At 36.9% G+C, this 18,686-nt stretch overlaps 1 protein-coding gene across 1 annotated transcript in view; it reads left to right on the forward strand.

Annotated features, from left to right (window-relative positions):
- LOC139975111 (uncharacterized) overlaps positions 1–18,686 on the forward strand; it is a 37,249-nt gene that overhangs the window by 14,882 nt on the left and 3,681 nt on the right. Inside the window, exon 2 of the mRNA XM_071982743.1 lies at positions 12,710–18,497. Within this exon, the coding sequence (XP_071838844.1) occupies positions 12,732–14,585 (1,854 nt within the window). The 5' untranslated portion in view covers positions 12,710–12,731 and the 3' untranslated portion in view covers positions 14,586–18,497. The remainder of the gene's footprint in view (positions 1–12,709; positions 18,498–18,686) is intronic.

Below are 18,686 nucleotides of genomic sequence, written 5' to 3' on the forward strand. Positions count from 1 at the left end.
AATACTAAAGTAAAAAGTTTTAATTTTAATTTTTTAATAGGATTGCACAAATTAAGCTTAACAAATCAATATGGAAGTTGCACCGGTAAACATAGTTATATATATATATATTTGTACATAACAAACTGATTTGAGCTCATTCAACCAGCTGTGGAGCTCGGAATAGTACTTTTCCTTTCGATGTTGGGAAGCGAAAGTTCGGAGGCGCTCTACTTGACTAAGAGTATGTATGAAATAATCACATGTACATTAAGCACGCAATATATGCTTAGGAAAGTAAAATTACCTTTTCCTGGTACGAGCTACAACCTGTTCCCTGTTCTGTAAAGCAATACAAATCCTTTTATTTTCAAGGTAAGATATTTTCTCGATAACTTGCAATTCTTCTTTCTAAATTGTCAATATGTGTTTTGTTACTCCTGACTTTGATGTCATTCATGCAAAAGCATTCAGCATTTAAAATGCTACTTTGATTCATTAAAGTAAAATATTTCAGTGGTCCTGACGAGATGTATAGAGATAATGTGTTAAAATATCGCGACACGACAAGTTGGCAACTAAATTGTACATCTTGGCAATATCTTCAAAGAGTCAAGTGCCCCATGCAGCCACCCTTTACCTGATACAACCATAACGGCTATTCGTCGAGTTGTGCAGTTTACAATAGCATTGGTCAAGTTTGTCGAGTTTCAAGTGAGTCGAGTTTTAAAGTTATATCAATGCTGCATTTTGACAGAAAAAAAGAACAAATTCTTGAGTCCTTTTATTTTGCCATTTATCTTGACAACAGTTCAAGAACATGATATTTGTATTTGTTGTGTCACTTAACATGAGATGTTGACAACCGATCGGCAAGTCAAGTTGCTCAGTCGTTAAACCAAGTAAGTCCGCGTCAAGTCTGCCCCTTCATGACCACCGTCTCAACCGGTGTCAATGACAATAAAGTTTACTCTCATTTATATACTTTATGTCGCTGGTTGTCAAATGTGTACTCCGTGACTATAATCTACACCCACCAGATCAAAGCAAGTAAGTTCCCAAAATTGCTGCAATGCTATTAATTTCCATTACTCCGTTTCTTCACTTTTGATTCATACAATAAAGTAGAAAAGTAGTGTCTGTCCACAGGTTTGTATTTGGCAATATTTCTGAGCAGGTTATACCCACAGAGGAGTGTTAGCTCAGTGGTTAACGCCGGTGCCTTCCAATCATAAGGTTCGAGTCACTCCAAGATTAATGTATGTCGTCCAGTTACATAGTAGTTGACAATTCATAATTATCGACTTTAAATATGAATCTAAGAGTCTGACTGCGGTCAGCTTCCAGCTCTGATAAGCCAATGAGGCTTCGTCGCGAGTTCCTGCTTGCAGGAGGATCTAAATACATACACACATTTTTTTGTGCAAAGTACATAAGACATACGCGGGATAATGGTGTTATTTCCTTTCCTCCCATCTCCCTTCTTCCTTGCCTTATGATCCTTCTTAGCAGACTTTGTTTGTTTCAATGTTAGAAAGTTGTAAATATTTGTTTTGAAAAATAGCAACATAAAGTTTAATGTATTGTTTACATTTTTAAAATGAACAACGATGAAAGTTTGAAATAAATTTTAGAAATTCAAAAGGCTGTAATTACCTGTAAGTTGTGTTCTTGAATACTTTAAATGCAGAGATGCTTGGAAATATATTTGAACCAGGGTGCGAAGGTACTGATGGCGGATGACTTAATAGTAAAAGGGTATGCACCACCGTTATCCTTGTAAAATATCATGAATTGTTTTTTTGTTTTTTATGCGTTCTGCAGATAATGTTGACCCTTTGATTAATTTTGACCTTCATGAAAATTAAAACATTTATGATCAAACTGACACAGTCTTATATAAGTAGGAGACTTGCTAGTGTTGTATTTCTTTAGCTATGGTGGTCACAACGTTTTCACATTTGAGCTCGTTGACGTAAAAATAACTTTGGCCTTAATTGATATCAAGGGGTTTGTCCTACTCATTATGGGTAACCTTCATGTTTCCGTTCTTGAGATAAGGTAGTTACAAGCTTTTTAGTTTTATTCTGCTGACTTCAGATGACTCTTGACCTCCAATAAATTCAATAAGGTCCCTATCTTATATTGGCAACCAACATGCCAAGTATAAGGGGTGCCAATCGGATACACATTGAGAAATATCGTTGTTACAAGAAGACAATGCACACACACACACACACACATACCACAACATATGCACATAACCGTATACATACGGCTTGCATATACATACACAAGCTATCACGTGTTAATAGTTTTTGATTGTCATTGTATCTATACTGTTACGAGCATACAATAGATCGAAGTACAATACAATAGATCGAAGTTGTACTTATTACTAGGGATTAGCTATGTCATATTGCAAAAACAAGAACAACAGTATATGCACTTCGTAGTTTAAATATTTGCAATAATACAAAGAAAACCTAAACAAATATTGCCCTGCAACGTCTGCTAAACTGTTTTGGAGATCATGTTTGATGCATCTCATAAAAACGTAATTTACATGTCCGTTCGTCGCTTCCGTACCTACCTGTTCTTTTATTACTGTGCACTAAGGATAACGCTGTACGGGAAGTCTGTAGAAGTCTGTAGACACATGCATCACTCCACACATGTTGTTAAATGGTAATGTCCGAAGTGTAATCAAGGACCAATCACATATGCTTGATACTCTCAAGTGTGGAAAAGGTCTGTCAAACTTTTGTGGGACCGTTTCATTAAATTTGTCACGGGGGTGGTCAACTTAGGAGCGGTCCAAGAGAACATCATAACTGAAATCTGTATACAATAGGCCCTGTTTTGGGCCCTCACGTAACGACATATTTCCCCTGACAACTTTGGTTCACTACCATGGAAATATTATATTCCACAACATTTCAGCAAAGTTGTACACAAGCTCTGGGAGGAGTAGCATATTTTACGTTTTCAGAATATGACCCCTCTCGTGTCCTCAAATGACCTTCACATTTTTAAACTATGATCGTATATAGCAATACGTAACTCACACAAACCGCTCACGAAATAAAATAACGAAATGGCAGTCATTCAAACACGGTGGTAAATGTTGAGAGACTTTCGGCAAAATCGCACGATAGCTATACCTCAGCTGAAAGCTTTCAGCTGAGCTAAACATGTTATTTCGAGTCAGAAACGTATAGTTACTGAGCTGGGACTTTTACGTGAAATTATGGAATTTATTATCCTCGTAAAGAGCAACGCCACATAGTGCTGGCGATTTCCATGACAGACTGAGTCAAATTCTTATATTCAAAGTTAACATTGAAATACAAGGATAAAATTCCAGATTCAAATCAAAGCAAATCGGAGCAAAGCAATATCAATAGCAACTAATTGAAACAAAAAACGGAGGACGAAACGTCAAGTGAGTTGGTTAATTTGTTACCGTTTAGTTTATTAGATGTAAAATTACGCTGTGTGCCTCTCGTAATTTGATTTAGCATACGTAAAGCAATATTGCTATAATGTTTGTATGTTACAAACAATATTGCTGTACTGTTGCATTCATCTTACAAACAATATATTATTATACTGTTTCATTCATGTTACAAATCTTACTTGTATTATTTTATTGTTGCACTCAAATTGCAACCAATAGTGTTAGAGACTGTTGCATTCATGTAAGAAACTGTATTCATATTATAACACTGTTTCATTCATGTTGCACTGTAAAAAAAATGGGAAACCTTACACCCAAAATGTGAGGAATCCTGGTTTCCCGGTGTGGGTTACTCTGGTGTTACACCCGAAAGAGCGTTAAGGTAATATCTTCTGTCGATGACCCAAATGAAGGGAAACCGAGAGGTCCAATGATGGTGATTCTTATAATCTCTGCAAGAAACGTCATCACGACAACGATTCTCGAGCAATGACACGGCTTCTAACATAACACACTAGCTCCGCCCCCTTGTTAATATTTCTTGCTTTGCGCGCGGGGGAATTAACAGACTGCACGTTGAAGTCATACGTACGTACGTATACCGTACCGAAACGTACGTAGACTATAGACGTGACGATGTACAAGAAGCTCGCACAAAAAGGTAAGATCATTTGAATCTTTAATAATTTACCCTAAAAAATGAAATCGTAGTTAAAATTCTGAACTGTCAACACATTGAAATGTGGTGTCATACACTGGTTGTGTTATATCTTGTTTAGCAAGCCGCATTATCACAAACTTGCCACTGAGAGATGCGATCAGTTGCAAATCGACTAAACTATTAATGTCAACGTTAGGCTAGCCAGGCTATGCCTAAGCTAACTAAGGCTAGTGAAAATTGCTACTAGCATAGCCTGAGTTAGCTTAGGCCTAATTGTAAAGACAGGTGCATTCTCCAATCAGGCTAAAAATTAAAAAAAAAAAACATGGTGCCGAGCCTAGACCGACTCATTTACTTTGTGGTCAACTAAGGAATGTGCGCCTTGGTCTAGGCTATTTAGGCCCCCTATAGTATTAGCCTATGCCTATAAGTAATAATACTCGGGGAGTGTTAATGTCAACATTAGGCTATCAAACTAGGCCAGCCTAGCCTAAATACTACTAGGCTAATTGATAATGATAATGTTGGAGATATGTTAGCCTATCACATTTTTCAGGTTGTGTGTAATTTGTTAGGGTTTATCAAACATGGGAAGACTAGGACAAGGCTGCTAGGCCTGAGTTAGGCATTGTAAGGCCAAATTATTTTTTTAATTGTTTAGCGTCTCCGCTTGCTTCCTTTTTGGAGGCCGTCAGTTTTTTTTTTTCTCCAAAAACTACAAAATTCTAATAGCCTAACTGTTAAGTATTAGGCCTAGCTTAACTTTTGTTTGCAAAAATTCATGGCTCACCCTAGCCTAGCTAAACCATGTGATAGGCCTATGACTTAATGAATATCTAATTTGATGTTTTCAAGGTTAATTTGGAGACAGGTATGCATTACTGAGTCAGGCCAAATTCATTTTTAGCCCAGAAAAAGTATGATAGGCCTAGGGTAGAGTACCCAGAACTTGACCGCCACCCAGAACCTGACTGCTAATTATTAAATAACAATTAATTGAACAAACATTATACATTTATGTGATTTATGTATCCCACTATATTTTTCACATTTGTTGCTGATGATAAAGACCAATATTTTACCCATTTTGATTACTAATACAGTTGGTAAAATACATACATTCAAAAATGGAACTGAATTTTTTTTCGGAAAATTCTGTTTTCTTGAAAAGACCTTTAAGGATTTCACACTAATTAAAATGTGGTAAATATGTAAAAATAACTGAAATCTTTTGGATTTTCTGACTGCTACTATTTAATGTGAAATTATTGAACACTTCCATTAAGGCATAAATTATAAATAGATTGAAGTACATGAGATCTTTTTGGGAAAATTCTGTTTTCTTGAAAAGACCTTTAAGGATTTCACACTAATTAAAATGTGGTAAATATGTAAAAGTAACTGAAATCTTTAGGATTTTCTGACTGCTACTATTTAATGTGAAATTATTGAACACTGTCATTAAGGCATAAATTATAAATTGATTCAAGTACATGAGATCTGTGGTTGGTCATGTTCTGGAACTAGAACTAAATTTACTTTGCAGTATTCAACCACTATATGGGAAATACACACTGTAGCTCTATTAGTACTGTTTTCACACCAATATGTGATCATTGTTTGAACACACAAATATGCCACGATGTTGGTTCCTAAATTATAGAAAAATTATTACATAATAGCTTAATTCTTCAAATGTCAATATAAAATTTGGCAACCAAACTGTATGTCTGATTTATTTAAACCTGTATTGGGATATATTTTTAGCAAGTCAACAGGTGCCAAACACTGAAACCTGGTACTGAGTTAACAATGCAGTGTTTTCTGCCTAGTTAGATGTGGCAGCATGAAAAAAGTAATAAATTAATGGTCATACCAGACTGAAACTGTGCACTTCATTTAGGCAAGTAAATCACAAAACCTTGGTTTTCTGGTTATATTTGCATTCTCTTTCAGATTCATTTGTTATCCTCTGTCAAAACTGACCCAGTTATTCACTGACCCAGTAGCTCAACAGTGTTGGCAGCTTAGTTTTTTGCCATATGGTAGTGAGTACAATGTTCAGTATTACCAAATATCTCAAAACCTTTTGTTTTCTCTTTTTGTATGATCAGGCAAAATGAGGAGAGGTCAACTGGAGTCCAATCATTCCTGATGGAGAAGACGACAAAACCCTTAAAGAACATACAGAGGTTATGAAGAAGGAATTTAAAAAAAAAACACTCCAAACGTTGATCTAATCAAACAACGAATGGAATAACTTATGCTCAAAGGCGTAAAATAGTTAACTCCAAACCACTTATTGTTGAAGTTCAAGAGAATTACCCTGTATTGTTTTCGCCATGCGAAATTGGCAATGAATTCAAACGTCTAACAGATACAGAACTTCACAAAAACTTTGCAAGCTTTTTAAGCAAGGCTGCAAGCAAAATCTTATCAGAAGTAAAACTAAAGCCACAACTTTTGCCAATAGTGATGAAGCACCTGCAAATTGAGGACAAGACTGTCGCTGCACTTTTAGTCCTTCCAGTTGTGTTCGGAAACAAGAGTTTCTTCAAACTTTACGAGGTAAGTGATCAACAAATTCATTGCAACGTCAGGTGATTTGTTTCTTCTCTAATTTCTAGACTTGTTGAGAAGTTGCAAGGAACTAACACACTCATGTTGGTTTTTTACAATCTAAGGACAAAACATTCAAAATAGTATCTTAGGCAAGGTTTCTGCCAGAAAATTTGAAGGGGGAGGGGGGGGGGTGGTGAAGTCTGTGAACCACCTAAAAAAGAAAAATCAATAAAAAACAACAAATACCCGAGAAAAAAATCTGACTCGTGCTGACTCGCGAGGGTGATCGCCAACTATAGGCGTAGAGTCAGCATGCGATTTTGTCCCAAAATTCACTGTAGCAATTTTCAGATTTTATATGTCATTTTGGTAAAAGCAAATAGATTATAAAGACTTGTTGATTCCTTGCCAGAGCCAAAAGGAATCTCAACCTATGCAGTCATGCTTGTGTGTGTGTCTGTGATCAAAGCTCAAAATAAGACCACACAAATGCGCACCCATAAATGCGGGAAAAAACGGTTTGCGGGTGCACACAACAAAGGCAAATGAAAAGATTTGAGGGTCAAAAAAGAAACGTGTCCGAGAACAACTGACGGCTGCCTAGGCTCCTTACTGTCCAAACTTGTAGGATGGTCCAGTACGGAGCCTAGTCACGTGTCGAATGTTCTCGGACACAGTTTGTTTTCTGGTAAACAAACCTCTGTGCTGGCAGACAATGCGATTCCACCTGCAAAGATTTGCGAGTAATAAAAACCTTAATTCGAGCTTTGGTGACACCGCTTGTAAACATAAGTGAACAATACAAGATCCAACCATTCTCATACTTGGTAGGTGGAATACCCCTAGTGAGTACATGATCCTTATTGTTTTTGGCCAAGGTCAAAAAACCTACACTGGGTATGAACATTGCTTGTAAACCCTAATAATAATACTGTATGCTTTTATATAGCACATTACACATGAGTCTCAAGCGCTTTAAATCCATTACAACTGGTCATGGTATAACTCGTATGACCCACACATATGTGGGTACAAGGCGCTGAGATCAGCACCAAATTCACAAGTTACACTTCTGCAATTACAATTAGTATTTTTTTTTTAAATCAACCAACTCAAAAGCGAACATGGAAGCCAATGAATAAAATATCCTGCTAACATTTTCCTATCCCCAGCTCTGATAAACAAACTCACTGAGTGTTTATAACTTGTGGTTTTGCTTTTCTATTCGCAGGAAGAGACATCTCGAGATTATGTTGTGGACACAGCAGAAAATGCGGATCCATTTGTTGCAGTTATTGGGGACATAATGAAGCCAAAGTGCTGTTATATCGTTGTTGAAAAAACACATTGTATTTGACACTGCAAATGTTATTTCTGCGGCCAGCTTTTTGTTCGGACTCCTGTACGCCTGCAACATTCACTTCACCACGACTACCCTTGAAACATACACCTTCATTCAGAAATTCTGCATGAAATTGAGTGACAAACTGAAGACCCCAAGGAGAGTAAGGACATTTGTTGAAAAGATTAGAGAGTGAGTTAGTCTTTCTTTATCATGACTGGAGTACTTGTGTGCTACTGTACTGTCGTACTATACTGTAGCAGCAATTCAGAAATTCTGCATGAAATTGAGTGACAAACTGAAAACCCCACGGAGAGTAAGGACATTTGATGAAAAGATTAGAGATTAGTGAGTTAGTCTTTCTTCATCATGACTGGAGTTCTTGTGTGCTACCTTACTATTGTTCTGTACTGTAGCAGCATCCTTCTTGTGTGATACGGTACGTCTCAAATGCAAACTTAGTATCATATGACATGTGCTATAGCAATTTTGCAACTAATTTATAACAGACCATCATCTGATAGCTTATGGTAGAATATATTTATTTCTTACTCTGGCAATTTTACCTAATTTTAAGGATTAATTGCATAATTAACATGCAAAACAAACTTGCTGTTCAAACTTTTTACATGGTAGGGCCCAGATTATGTCACAATCTTACAGCGTTTTGTGTGATTGTGTTTACCACTCATTTAATGTGAGTGATTAAATTAAACATTTTTGGTAATATGCAAAATTATCACGTTTTCCTGACAAGACGAGGTTCTAAGAAAAACGCAATGTGCCACTATAAACAAATATTGAAAAATCATGGTCCTGCATGTAAAAGGACAAAATATTGGGCTGCAAAGTGATTATTAAATACAAATAAAAACTTAGGACAACTTTTGATGTACCGAGACAACTTTTGCGGCAAATCCGAAACTTTGTTATTTTCTTAATCAGTTATTATTCAACTTGTTTTTACATTTTTCTAACTATTGACAACTTGATTGTTCATAATAAAGGTCCTTATCTTTCACCGCAAGTCTACCAGAGATTGACTTAACTGGTCAGCTTAATTGATGTATTGTAGGTCATATACAGAATTATCCATCCTGGGATGTAAAATTCTCTTGTGGGCGAGAAAAATGGATCTTTCAAAATAATGTAATAAATAATTATAATTCATGCTGGTCAAGGGGGGGGGGGGTAATTACAAGTTCATTATTTGTATCAATTTATTACATTACAAGTAACTCCTGTCAAATTTAATGTTAGGGGGGGGGGGGTAGGGGACAGGCGCACACTCCGAAACCACAGTCTATTTATAATCTTTAAATGGTCTTTAAAAGGATTACACACATGCATGTGTAAGGGATTTACACAGTACAGTATATACCCATGGCTATTTGTATTTTTTATTCCTAGGACATGGTCCCTTTGGTTGAGTTCAAAGATCATCAAAATATTAGATCTATGAGATTGTTATTGCTCTTCTCTAACTGGTGACTAAAAGTTACAATCTCTTTCAAATATCTTGCTCAGGTAGTAATATGTAATATTTCACTTGCATATAATTAATATTTCGACTATTAGTTCCTAACATTTCATGCTCAAGGGCTGACCCACTATATAGTTAAGAATGACAAATTGAAATAAGGGGGTGGGGGGGGGGCATGTATTACATGTGTATTAATTAAACATATACTTATTATTTTGTTATAGTAATCCCCTACTGTTTTTCTTTTTATCAAAGCTTGTTTAAATCGTTCTTTGAAGTTGTGACAATATATACAGTTGTTTTTTGAAAATATATTCTTTGTTACTTATTCAGCAACACTGGGATAGTACATCCTGGTGTAGTTTACCCCAGATTTTGGTGTAACCTGTAGGTTACACCACTTCCTCAGTTGCAACTTTTGCTACCACCAGAAAGTGAGGAAACCTTTAGTTACCTCAGATACTGGTGTAATAGTCCCCAGCTTTTTAAGGAATGTATGTTACCCCCCAAGCAGGGAAACCTCTGGTTTTCTCACTATCTTAGGATACGTTACCCCTAAACTTGAGGAAACCAACTAACCCTTGGATGTGAGGAAATGTTAGGTTTCCCCAATACATAAGGAAACAATACTACTTAACTTGAGGAAATCTAATTCTGACGAAAACCCCAAGTTTGAAGGAAACGTCAAGGTTTCCCTTCGGGTGCGGAAACCTGGTTACCCCAAAAACTGGTGGTAGCCTAGTTGCACCCACTTTTTGGGGTAACCTGACCCCTTTTTTTTACAGTGTGTATAGAAATGTTGCATCACTGTTGTATTCAATTTCCAAACGATATTTCTTTCCCATTGCGTGTTTCATGTTTCCATAATCGAAGTGATTATTCGCAGGGCAGCCCGGCGAATAACGTGTACACAGACACCTTATTTGGAGGGCTGTGACGATTTTGAAAATAAGTTCATTATTGGCTTTCGATGACACCATTTTTGATGTGACGTCATTCATTTGACCTCGGCGCTCAAACCCGAAGTTCTTTAATGTCTTTCAGTTTCAGGCTTACAAAAATCAGATTCTGCATTTTACATTTTACAGATGCTACATTTTTAATGTCATGAATTATTAGAAAAATATTGTTTTTGAAACGACTGACATAAGAAGAACTTAATTACATTTGCACAGTAAATTTACGATTCAGCCCTAGTGCCCTAGGCCTAAGTCTGTAAGTTCTAACGTAGCAAGCCTAGCCTAAAATACATGTCGTAAGAGTTACTGTTAGGCTAGGCTAAATGGTCTGACCAACGGTTAGCCACTGCCTAGGCTTGCTAACGTTAGGTGTAGGCAGTGATTAAGGATATGAAAGGATGGAACAGTTTTTCTTTTGCAAGTTCCCAGATTTATGAGATGCAAAAAGGGCTTCTGAAAAGTCAATTTTGGGTTCCTCAATTATGCCAATCTTTATGGCCCTAAAACGTCAAATATATAGGTTCTACTTAATCCATATTTGAGGGGTTTGAAAGGCCGGTTTTGCTACAGTCAGTTTAGGGGCCTTGAAAAGCCAACCTTTTGGGCCCAAATAGTCTTAGCCACTTCATAAGCTAATTTTTGGAACCCCAGCAGTTCAATTTTAAAAGCTTATTTTAAGGGAGCTTATCTTGAGATTCCCCAAAAGCCGACATTGCCTGAAAGCCAATATGGTCAAGGGTGTGGCACGACCCCCCCCCCCCCTCCCACACCTTTACATGCAAATGAGCAGTCACTCTGCAAAAACAGAGGTGAAAATGAGGGATGACATTTTTTATGTTGGCGGTACTAATGCTGGACTGGTTCAATCTTAAGGCCCTAGGCTCCCAAAACCAATCCTAACAGCATAAAGATAGGAATCCCAAAGGCCAATAAATTCCTCAAAATATAGGGGCTCCCAATTAAGACTCAAAAAGATAGCTTGTGCCCAAAAGCAAACTCGAATAGCCCCAAAAGTTACTGAGCCCGTTAACCCAGTCTAAGGCTGCCCTGTGAATAAGGTGTATGTGTCTGGCTATTCGCAGGGCAGCCCTGCAAATAAGATGCTTGTGTCTGGCTATTCGCAGGGCAGCCCTGCAAATAAGGTGTCTGTGTCCGGCTGTTCGCAGGGCTGCCCTGTGAATAAGATACTTGTGTCCGGCTATTCGCAGCTAGGGCTGCCCTGCGAATAAGGTGTATGTGTCTGGCTATTCGCAGGGCTGCCCTGCGAATAAGCCCCACCTTCAATAATACCGATTTACTGTAAAATTCGCACAGATAATAAATGGACAGATACCATAAACAATTTTAGTAGCAATCATGTCACAAACATTATTGTTTATATGTCAAAGCATTCATTGTTTCAAACAATGTTGCTTTTCAGTTTCAATATTGCTTTTTGTCACAAACAAGTATATTATAACAATGTCGCAGTAAAAATACTAAATACTTGACAGTAACTCCGCTGATCATAAACAAAATTTAATATAATTTTAAATATTTTAATATAAAAGATTTACCCAGGTTCCTGCCTAATTTGCATATGGGAATCGGGGCAAACTTTTGTTATCATGAAACTTGATAAATGATCATCTCTTGCCATATTTGTATGTGTTAGAGTAGAAGTATAGAAAGCGCCTATATTTACATACAGCATTGACCAAATAACTAAGTAAAAATTACTGGATCTCTCTCCTAAGGTACTTGAATAGTTTGAACCTGTATGTTAAGTATCATAATTAACCCTTCATAATCTGCAAGGACCTCGTGATTAACTTCATTGCTGTCATTGAGTTATTGCTGAGATAAATGGCTAAGAGACTGAAAAAGAAAGAATCAGTATATACGGAAGTATTGAGATCACATGAGTCCATGTTTCGAAACCGACATTCATTTTATTCTAACTATATTCTGGCTGAAGCATTTTTAATTTTGCGAGGCAGATTTGTAGTACGATTATACATTACAAGCAAGAGCATGAGTATACAAGTAGAATTCCCGTTGATGGGAGAACGAGAACAATAGCTCTAATATCACTTACGAGTTCTTAAGTGTGTATAGTAGAGTGCACACTAGATTTCAAAAATGTTACGAGTACATGAGTAGAAACCCATCAGGGCGAGTACAAGTACAGACAACTATGTCACAATACGAGGATGAAAACGGACTTACTACTAGTTATTACTTCATTCCTTCCACAACAAAGTATTATTTTATTTGCTTTCAGTTACAACTGAAAATACAATGCAATGGCGGACAGAGAATACCTGGCTATTGAATCATCGGTATGTTGTTCGTGTTCTAAAACAGCTACTCTGAAAAAGAGTTTTCCGTGTGGCCACAAAATTTGTCATTACCCATGTTTAGCAAATTTACGAAGTGGGAAATCTTCAAACGATGTAATGGTTTGTCCTAATTGCAGCAACGTAGATGACCGGACTAGTACAATGCCGAGAAGACTTCCACCAGAGCCCCCAAATTGCGACAACATGGAACGTATAGAACTTGCTAGACGTCTACTTGAAGGGAGTGATGTGGGTGAAACTAGAAAGATTTCTGTTCGTATATTCTGCAAACATTCGTCGAACGCTTCGAATCAATCTTCATGTGATAAATCGTGTGATACCGGAGCAACTCCTAAACAGGAGGAGAGTGGATTCCAAATCGGTCATCACACTGATTTGGAGAAGAAGTTATCTGACCGTTTGAAAGATCTTAAGGAAGCCGAGAAGAAGCTCCCAGATGCTATTGATAAGTCTCAAACAGATTACAGGAAAAAACTTAATACACTTGGGGAAAAGGTACGAGATGCTGCAGTCGAAGTCAAATTAAAAGTAGACGAGGAAGAAAGTAACCTTTTACATTTGCTCGGGGAAGCGGCATCTGAAAGAAGTAAACATTGTATACACATGTACGAAGCATACGATGAATTGCTCGAAAAGGAACACCAAGTAGAAGATAGGTTGATGAAAGCAGTGGCAATGAGAGGGGAGACGAAACATCAAGCTTTGAGGGATATTGAGACGAGCATCAACGAGCTGAACAGCAAGGCAAGAAGCATTGAGAGCCAATGCAAGGAGAAGATGTTTAACCTGTCTTTCAGTTGTTGTACTAACAAAGACGGAACTCTCTTGGGTAAAATAATCGAGAAGAAATTAAATCCGCGAAGTTCTTCAGAGCGGCTACATAAACCACCTGAAAGATCATTAAAGCTGCCCAATCTGGACAAGAAGCCACATATTATCCTCAGCAGTTTCTGTGTTGGAATTGTTTGGTTGGAGGAGAACAAATTCGCTGCTGTCTTTGACAGGCTAAAGACGGATGAGAAAGCCATAGAAATCCAAATATATACTTTATCTGCGAACGGAAGCGTGGATAAAAGTGGGCAGCCATTTCAAGTAAACAAAAATATTTGTGCTAATCAGGGTGAAATTTGTGTTTGCAATAAAGTTGGACCCGACAAAGCCAGTGTATTATTGGCTTTAGGAAAGGAAGTTATTCGAGTAACTGTAAATTTAAGTGGTCCTAACTTGAAATGGTTGAGCAAAACATCAAAGCTACGCAAAGTAGTTCATGGTTTATCGTGGGCTACAGATATTGATAAATGGTATGTGCTATTTGCTTCACCATGGACTATCTTTCTCGTTACCGAGTCAGTGTCTGCTTCTTCCAAGCGTGTGTTAGGGAGCAACTGGTACTATACTACTCTGTATTCGTTTCAATCTTTAATTGCAGTGGCGGATATAAGTAAGAACGTATTCAAGATTTATGACATGAACAAGAATGACAAGTCCATGTCAATCTCACCAATGATTGAAATCGGAAAAGTCTGGCCTGCTAGCGTCACTTGTGACGAGGTTGCAGGTAAATGGTTCTTACTGTGGAAGACAATCGGCGGGAACGCGGGCAACCAAGGGGAATGGTTCATAACAACACATAGCATTTTGTGTCAGGACTACGGACTTGTCCGATGTGGTATACTTTCTGATGGTGATCCAATCGCAATCGCGATTGTAAATGGTCACATGGCAATTCTTTATAACGGTGGCAAATTGTTTATGTTTGATGTTGGACGATCAAACATTTACATGCATGCTAGGTAATGATATATTACAAGAATTAAATTTGAACGAGAACGTTTAACAAGGATACTGCGTTTCATTACAAATATAGTCCAAGATTTATACGGTGGTTTATTTATCAAACGAAAGTAGAGTGTTAAGAACAATTGAAGTTTAATTGCATTCATGAAAAATATGGTTGTCGATTGCATGCTCATATTTAAGTATCACCACTCGAAAAAAAATCAATTATATCGACTGATTGATTGTTTAAACGGAGGAATTACCGATACAGCTTTATCTTTGGATAATTGCCCGCTTCATCAAGCAATCTGTCAAAATTTATGGTCAAAATTGATTGTTATTTCTTTGTTTTTTTTCATTCATTGAATGTTGATTACTTAATAGATTAACTAGTCACAGGCAGAACCCATCGGATCAAGCTGTGAAAAGCACTCTTTTTGCAGATTAGCAACAGTACATCCACGTGTAATTGATTGATTGATTGAATAATATATTGAATTTATTGACTGAATGACTGAATGAATGAATGAATGAATTAATTAATTAATGAATGAATGAATGAATGAGTGAATGAATGAATGAATGAATGAATGAATGAATGAATGAATGAATGAATGAATGAATGAATGAATGAATGAATGATTGATCGATCGATCGATTGATTGATTGGTTGGTTGGTTGGTTGGTTGGTTTGAATAAGTTTTTCCTTTGGTGTTTTTTTCGTGTCGTGCTTACTATACTAATATTCAGAAAGGTATATTTTTTTAATTAACTTTTTGTAAGAACGAGAGTTTAATCTAAGTACATTCAAATCAGTTGACTTATAAGGCATTTCGACCATTTTTCATGGTTCGATTCTTTCATTTGACATTTGCTTTTTGACATCATTTCATTAAAAATCATTTTGGCTTTGAAATAGCAAAGACTCTATTAGGTTGCAAAGGTATTCTGTATTATAATCCTAATAATTTCTTATTAATATGTTTATGTCTTTCCAAACAGAACATCATCGGCATCGTCATCATCATCGACATCATCATCGCCATCGTCATCTTCATCGTCATCTTCATCGTCGCCGTCATCGTCATCATCATCATTCATCGTCGTCGTCGTCGTCGTCATCATCATCATCATCATCATCATCATCATCATCATCATCATCATCATCATCATCATCATCATCATCATCATCATCATCATCATCATCATCATCATCATCATCATCATCATCATCATCATCATCATCATCACTACCAAGCCCCAAGCAATACAAACCACAACAGATACACGTCAATCCGCAAACTATAACATGTCCATGCATCCATCCCCCTACTTCAGACCTTCCCAGGAGTACGATCTCTTTTGATAATTTTGTTTCCCTTCGTCTCCATAATTATGAACCTTGAAACATTCTAATTCAAATGGTTTCAAACATCGGTTTGCAATATCAACTCGATTTGATCGGTTGTCACGTGACGTTCTTATTGATTTTTATTCTTATAAATACGAGACAATACATAGATCATATCTTTGTGTGTAATTGTGTTCCTTTCTTATTATTACTTTTACCGATTTTATAAGCCATCTAGTATAAGCATTCAATATCACGCAATTTCTACTTGTCGGTAACTATAATATCTTTCATCTGTGCAACGTATACAGGGGCTACTTATTCATTTAAATACGAATTAATAACTGGAAAAATGATTGATTAAGAGAGAGAATTATCAAATTCAATTGAAGATAAAAAAAAAGGACTAAAAGATTTGTCACTCTGTTACCATCGTAGATGTTATATAATTGACTAAACACTAGCAATTTGACTCGTGGAGCTGCATGGCCTATGAGCCGATTTTTCGAAAAGTTTGCGTATGGTGATATCTTTTTCTTTACTAGTTTCATAACCTTTCTGCAAGCATTCAAGCACATCGCACGTGTTTATTATTTACTTCCTTTTCATTCGCAATGCCTATTTAAGGATAGACTGCTAATTACTTTCAACTCGACAATAGGATACTTGGAACAATAATTGATTAAATGAGCGTAAACTAATTACTATATTCATAACCATTCTGCAAGCATTCAAGCACATCCCACGTGTTTATTATTTATTTCCTTTTCATTCGCAATGCCTATTTAAGGATAGACTGCTAATTACTTTCAACTCGACAATAGGCTACTTGGAACAATAAGTGATTAAATGAGCGTAAACTAATTACCATGAAGTCAAATAGACAACGGCTAAATATATAGGTTTCGAAACTCGGTCACCACGGATAATATTACTCGATACAGGGTAGATCAAAGCAACGATTTTATAGACTAGAAATTTATATTTTTTTCAAGTTGTTGGCCTACCTACCGAATGTTAAGATCTTCTGCGGAAGTTGATTAAAGAAAAAACCATTTCGTTTGTTAAGTTTACGAAATATGGAATTAAATACAATTAATGTGAAAAACATGACATAATTACAGAAGTAGTTACAATTCACGGCTAATACGTGCAGACAAAGTTACATAGTTTGCCAATGTTAAAAAGGAAGGCCTAATCTTGGAATGCTCCACTGTGAATTGTTTCTGATTTTTACTGGTGCGCTATATCAACAAAGATATCATCCGTGAAAATGTCGAAGGTAAGACAAAGTTGTTTATATTTTAATAACACTTTTTATGTCATAGTACGATATTTGAGAATTGATTCTTATAGCTTTCAAAATATGTTTCCGCCATTGAGACAATTTATCGTTTAATCTGTATAGTCAAACAAAAATATACCGGAGAGTCCCTCCATTTTGTGGTATATTTGTTGCCGAATTGGGTGCGATCAAATTCCGACTTATTAAGATTTTTTTTTTAACCACTAAACAGGTTAATAGGTTCTTGCATACTCATTGTAAATTTTATATAATGAGGAGAAGTGCCTATGATTTATTCAATAATGAGTTGAAAAGTTGTATGTAACAGTATGAAAACTGCCATGACTTATATTCATTAAACTAATCAGATATTGTTTAGCACGATCTACGTTTATTATAATAATAATAAACTACGACATAATTTATTCAATTATTTGAGATCACTCAATTGTTTTCCCAACTGAACTTATTCAATAGTCACCCATGTTCGAACTTCAAATTCAGCATTTTACAGCCAACCTAGTCCAAGCAACATTCTCGTGCACAATACTTTAGCGGTGGGTGAGAGGGGTTGGGGTCTACCCCTCATCGGCTGGCAGGGTCGGACTGGGTCTTAAAACTGGCCCGGGCAATTTCCACCTAGAACGGCCCATTATTCATTGATATGTTACTTACAAAGTGATCGCCGTCCTGGGGGAGGGGTCTAAGAAAGTTTTTTGAAGTTAAGAATGCAAAATGGTGCTATATTTCTCAATTTTGTAGGTTACAATAATCCTTTAACATGACCCAAAAATAATTTTCCAGAAGCAACACTTGATTAAACTGAGGAGACATAAAAACGTAAACAATAATAGACAAAAATATATGTTTTAGACTGGATTTTATTTAGTTTTTCAAGCATTTTGTGACAACATGCTTGGGAAAAAATTGATAAAAACCTAACTAAAATCCATTAGCATGCACGGACGGGTTGCTAATAGCACGTTCTTTTGTTACGAACTAACAGACTAAATAACATGGTGATTTCATGAGCTGATTCCCACAGTTAAAAATATATTTCTACACAGCCCGTCTGTATTCTATGAACTACTGTGAAAATGGGCTGTAATTTCTACCAGACTCCCCAGCCCACCGGCCCACCGGCCCACCGGGCATTGCCCAACTGCCCGTGTGGCCAGTCCGCCACTGTCAGCTGGTCAAGACATGGACACGGACCTTTCTTGAAGGGCCTGAAGCAGAACAGGGATTTATAAAGGAGGGGTTGTTAAAGCCGACGGGCTAATGTAGAAGGGGGGTATGTGTGTCCTTCCAGAAAATAATTCAAGCATTAGAATGTCAAATGGTAAAATCTGAGCCTTATTAGAGACTGTATGTATACACAGGGGCGTAGCGAGCGGGGGGTGTGGGGGTGTCACCCCCCCCCCCCCAATAATTTGGTCGCTGTCGGCAAATTTTGAGTCTGTCGGCAAAAGGAGAAAAGGTG

This window comes from Apostichopus japonicus, chromosome 10 (genome assembly GCF_037975245.1).
Source record: "Apostichopus japonicus isolate 1M-3 chromosome 10, ASM3797524v1, whole genome shotgun sequence".
Lineage (NCBI taxonomy): Eukaryota > Metazoa > Echinodermata > Holothuroidea > Aspidochirotida > Stichopodidae > Apostichopus > Apostichopus japonicus.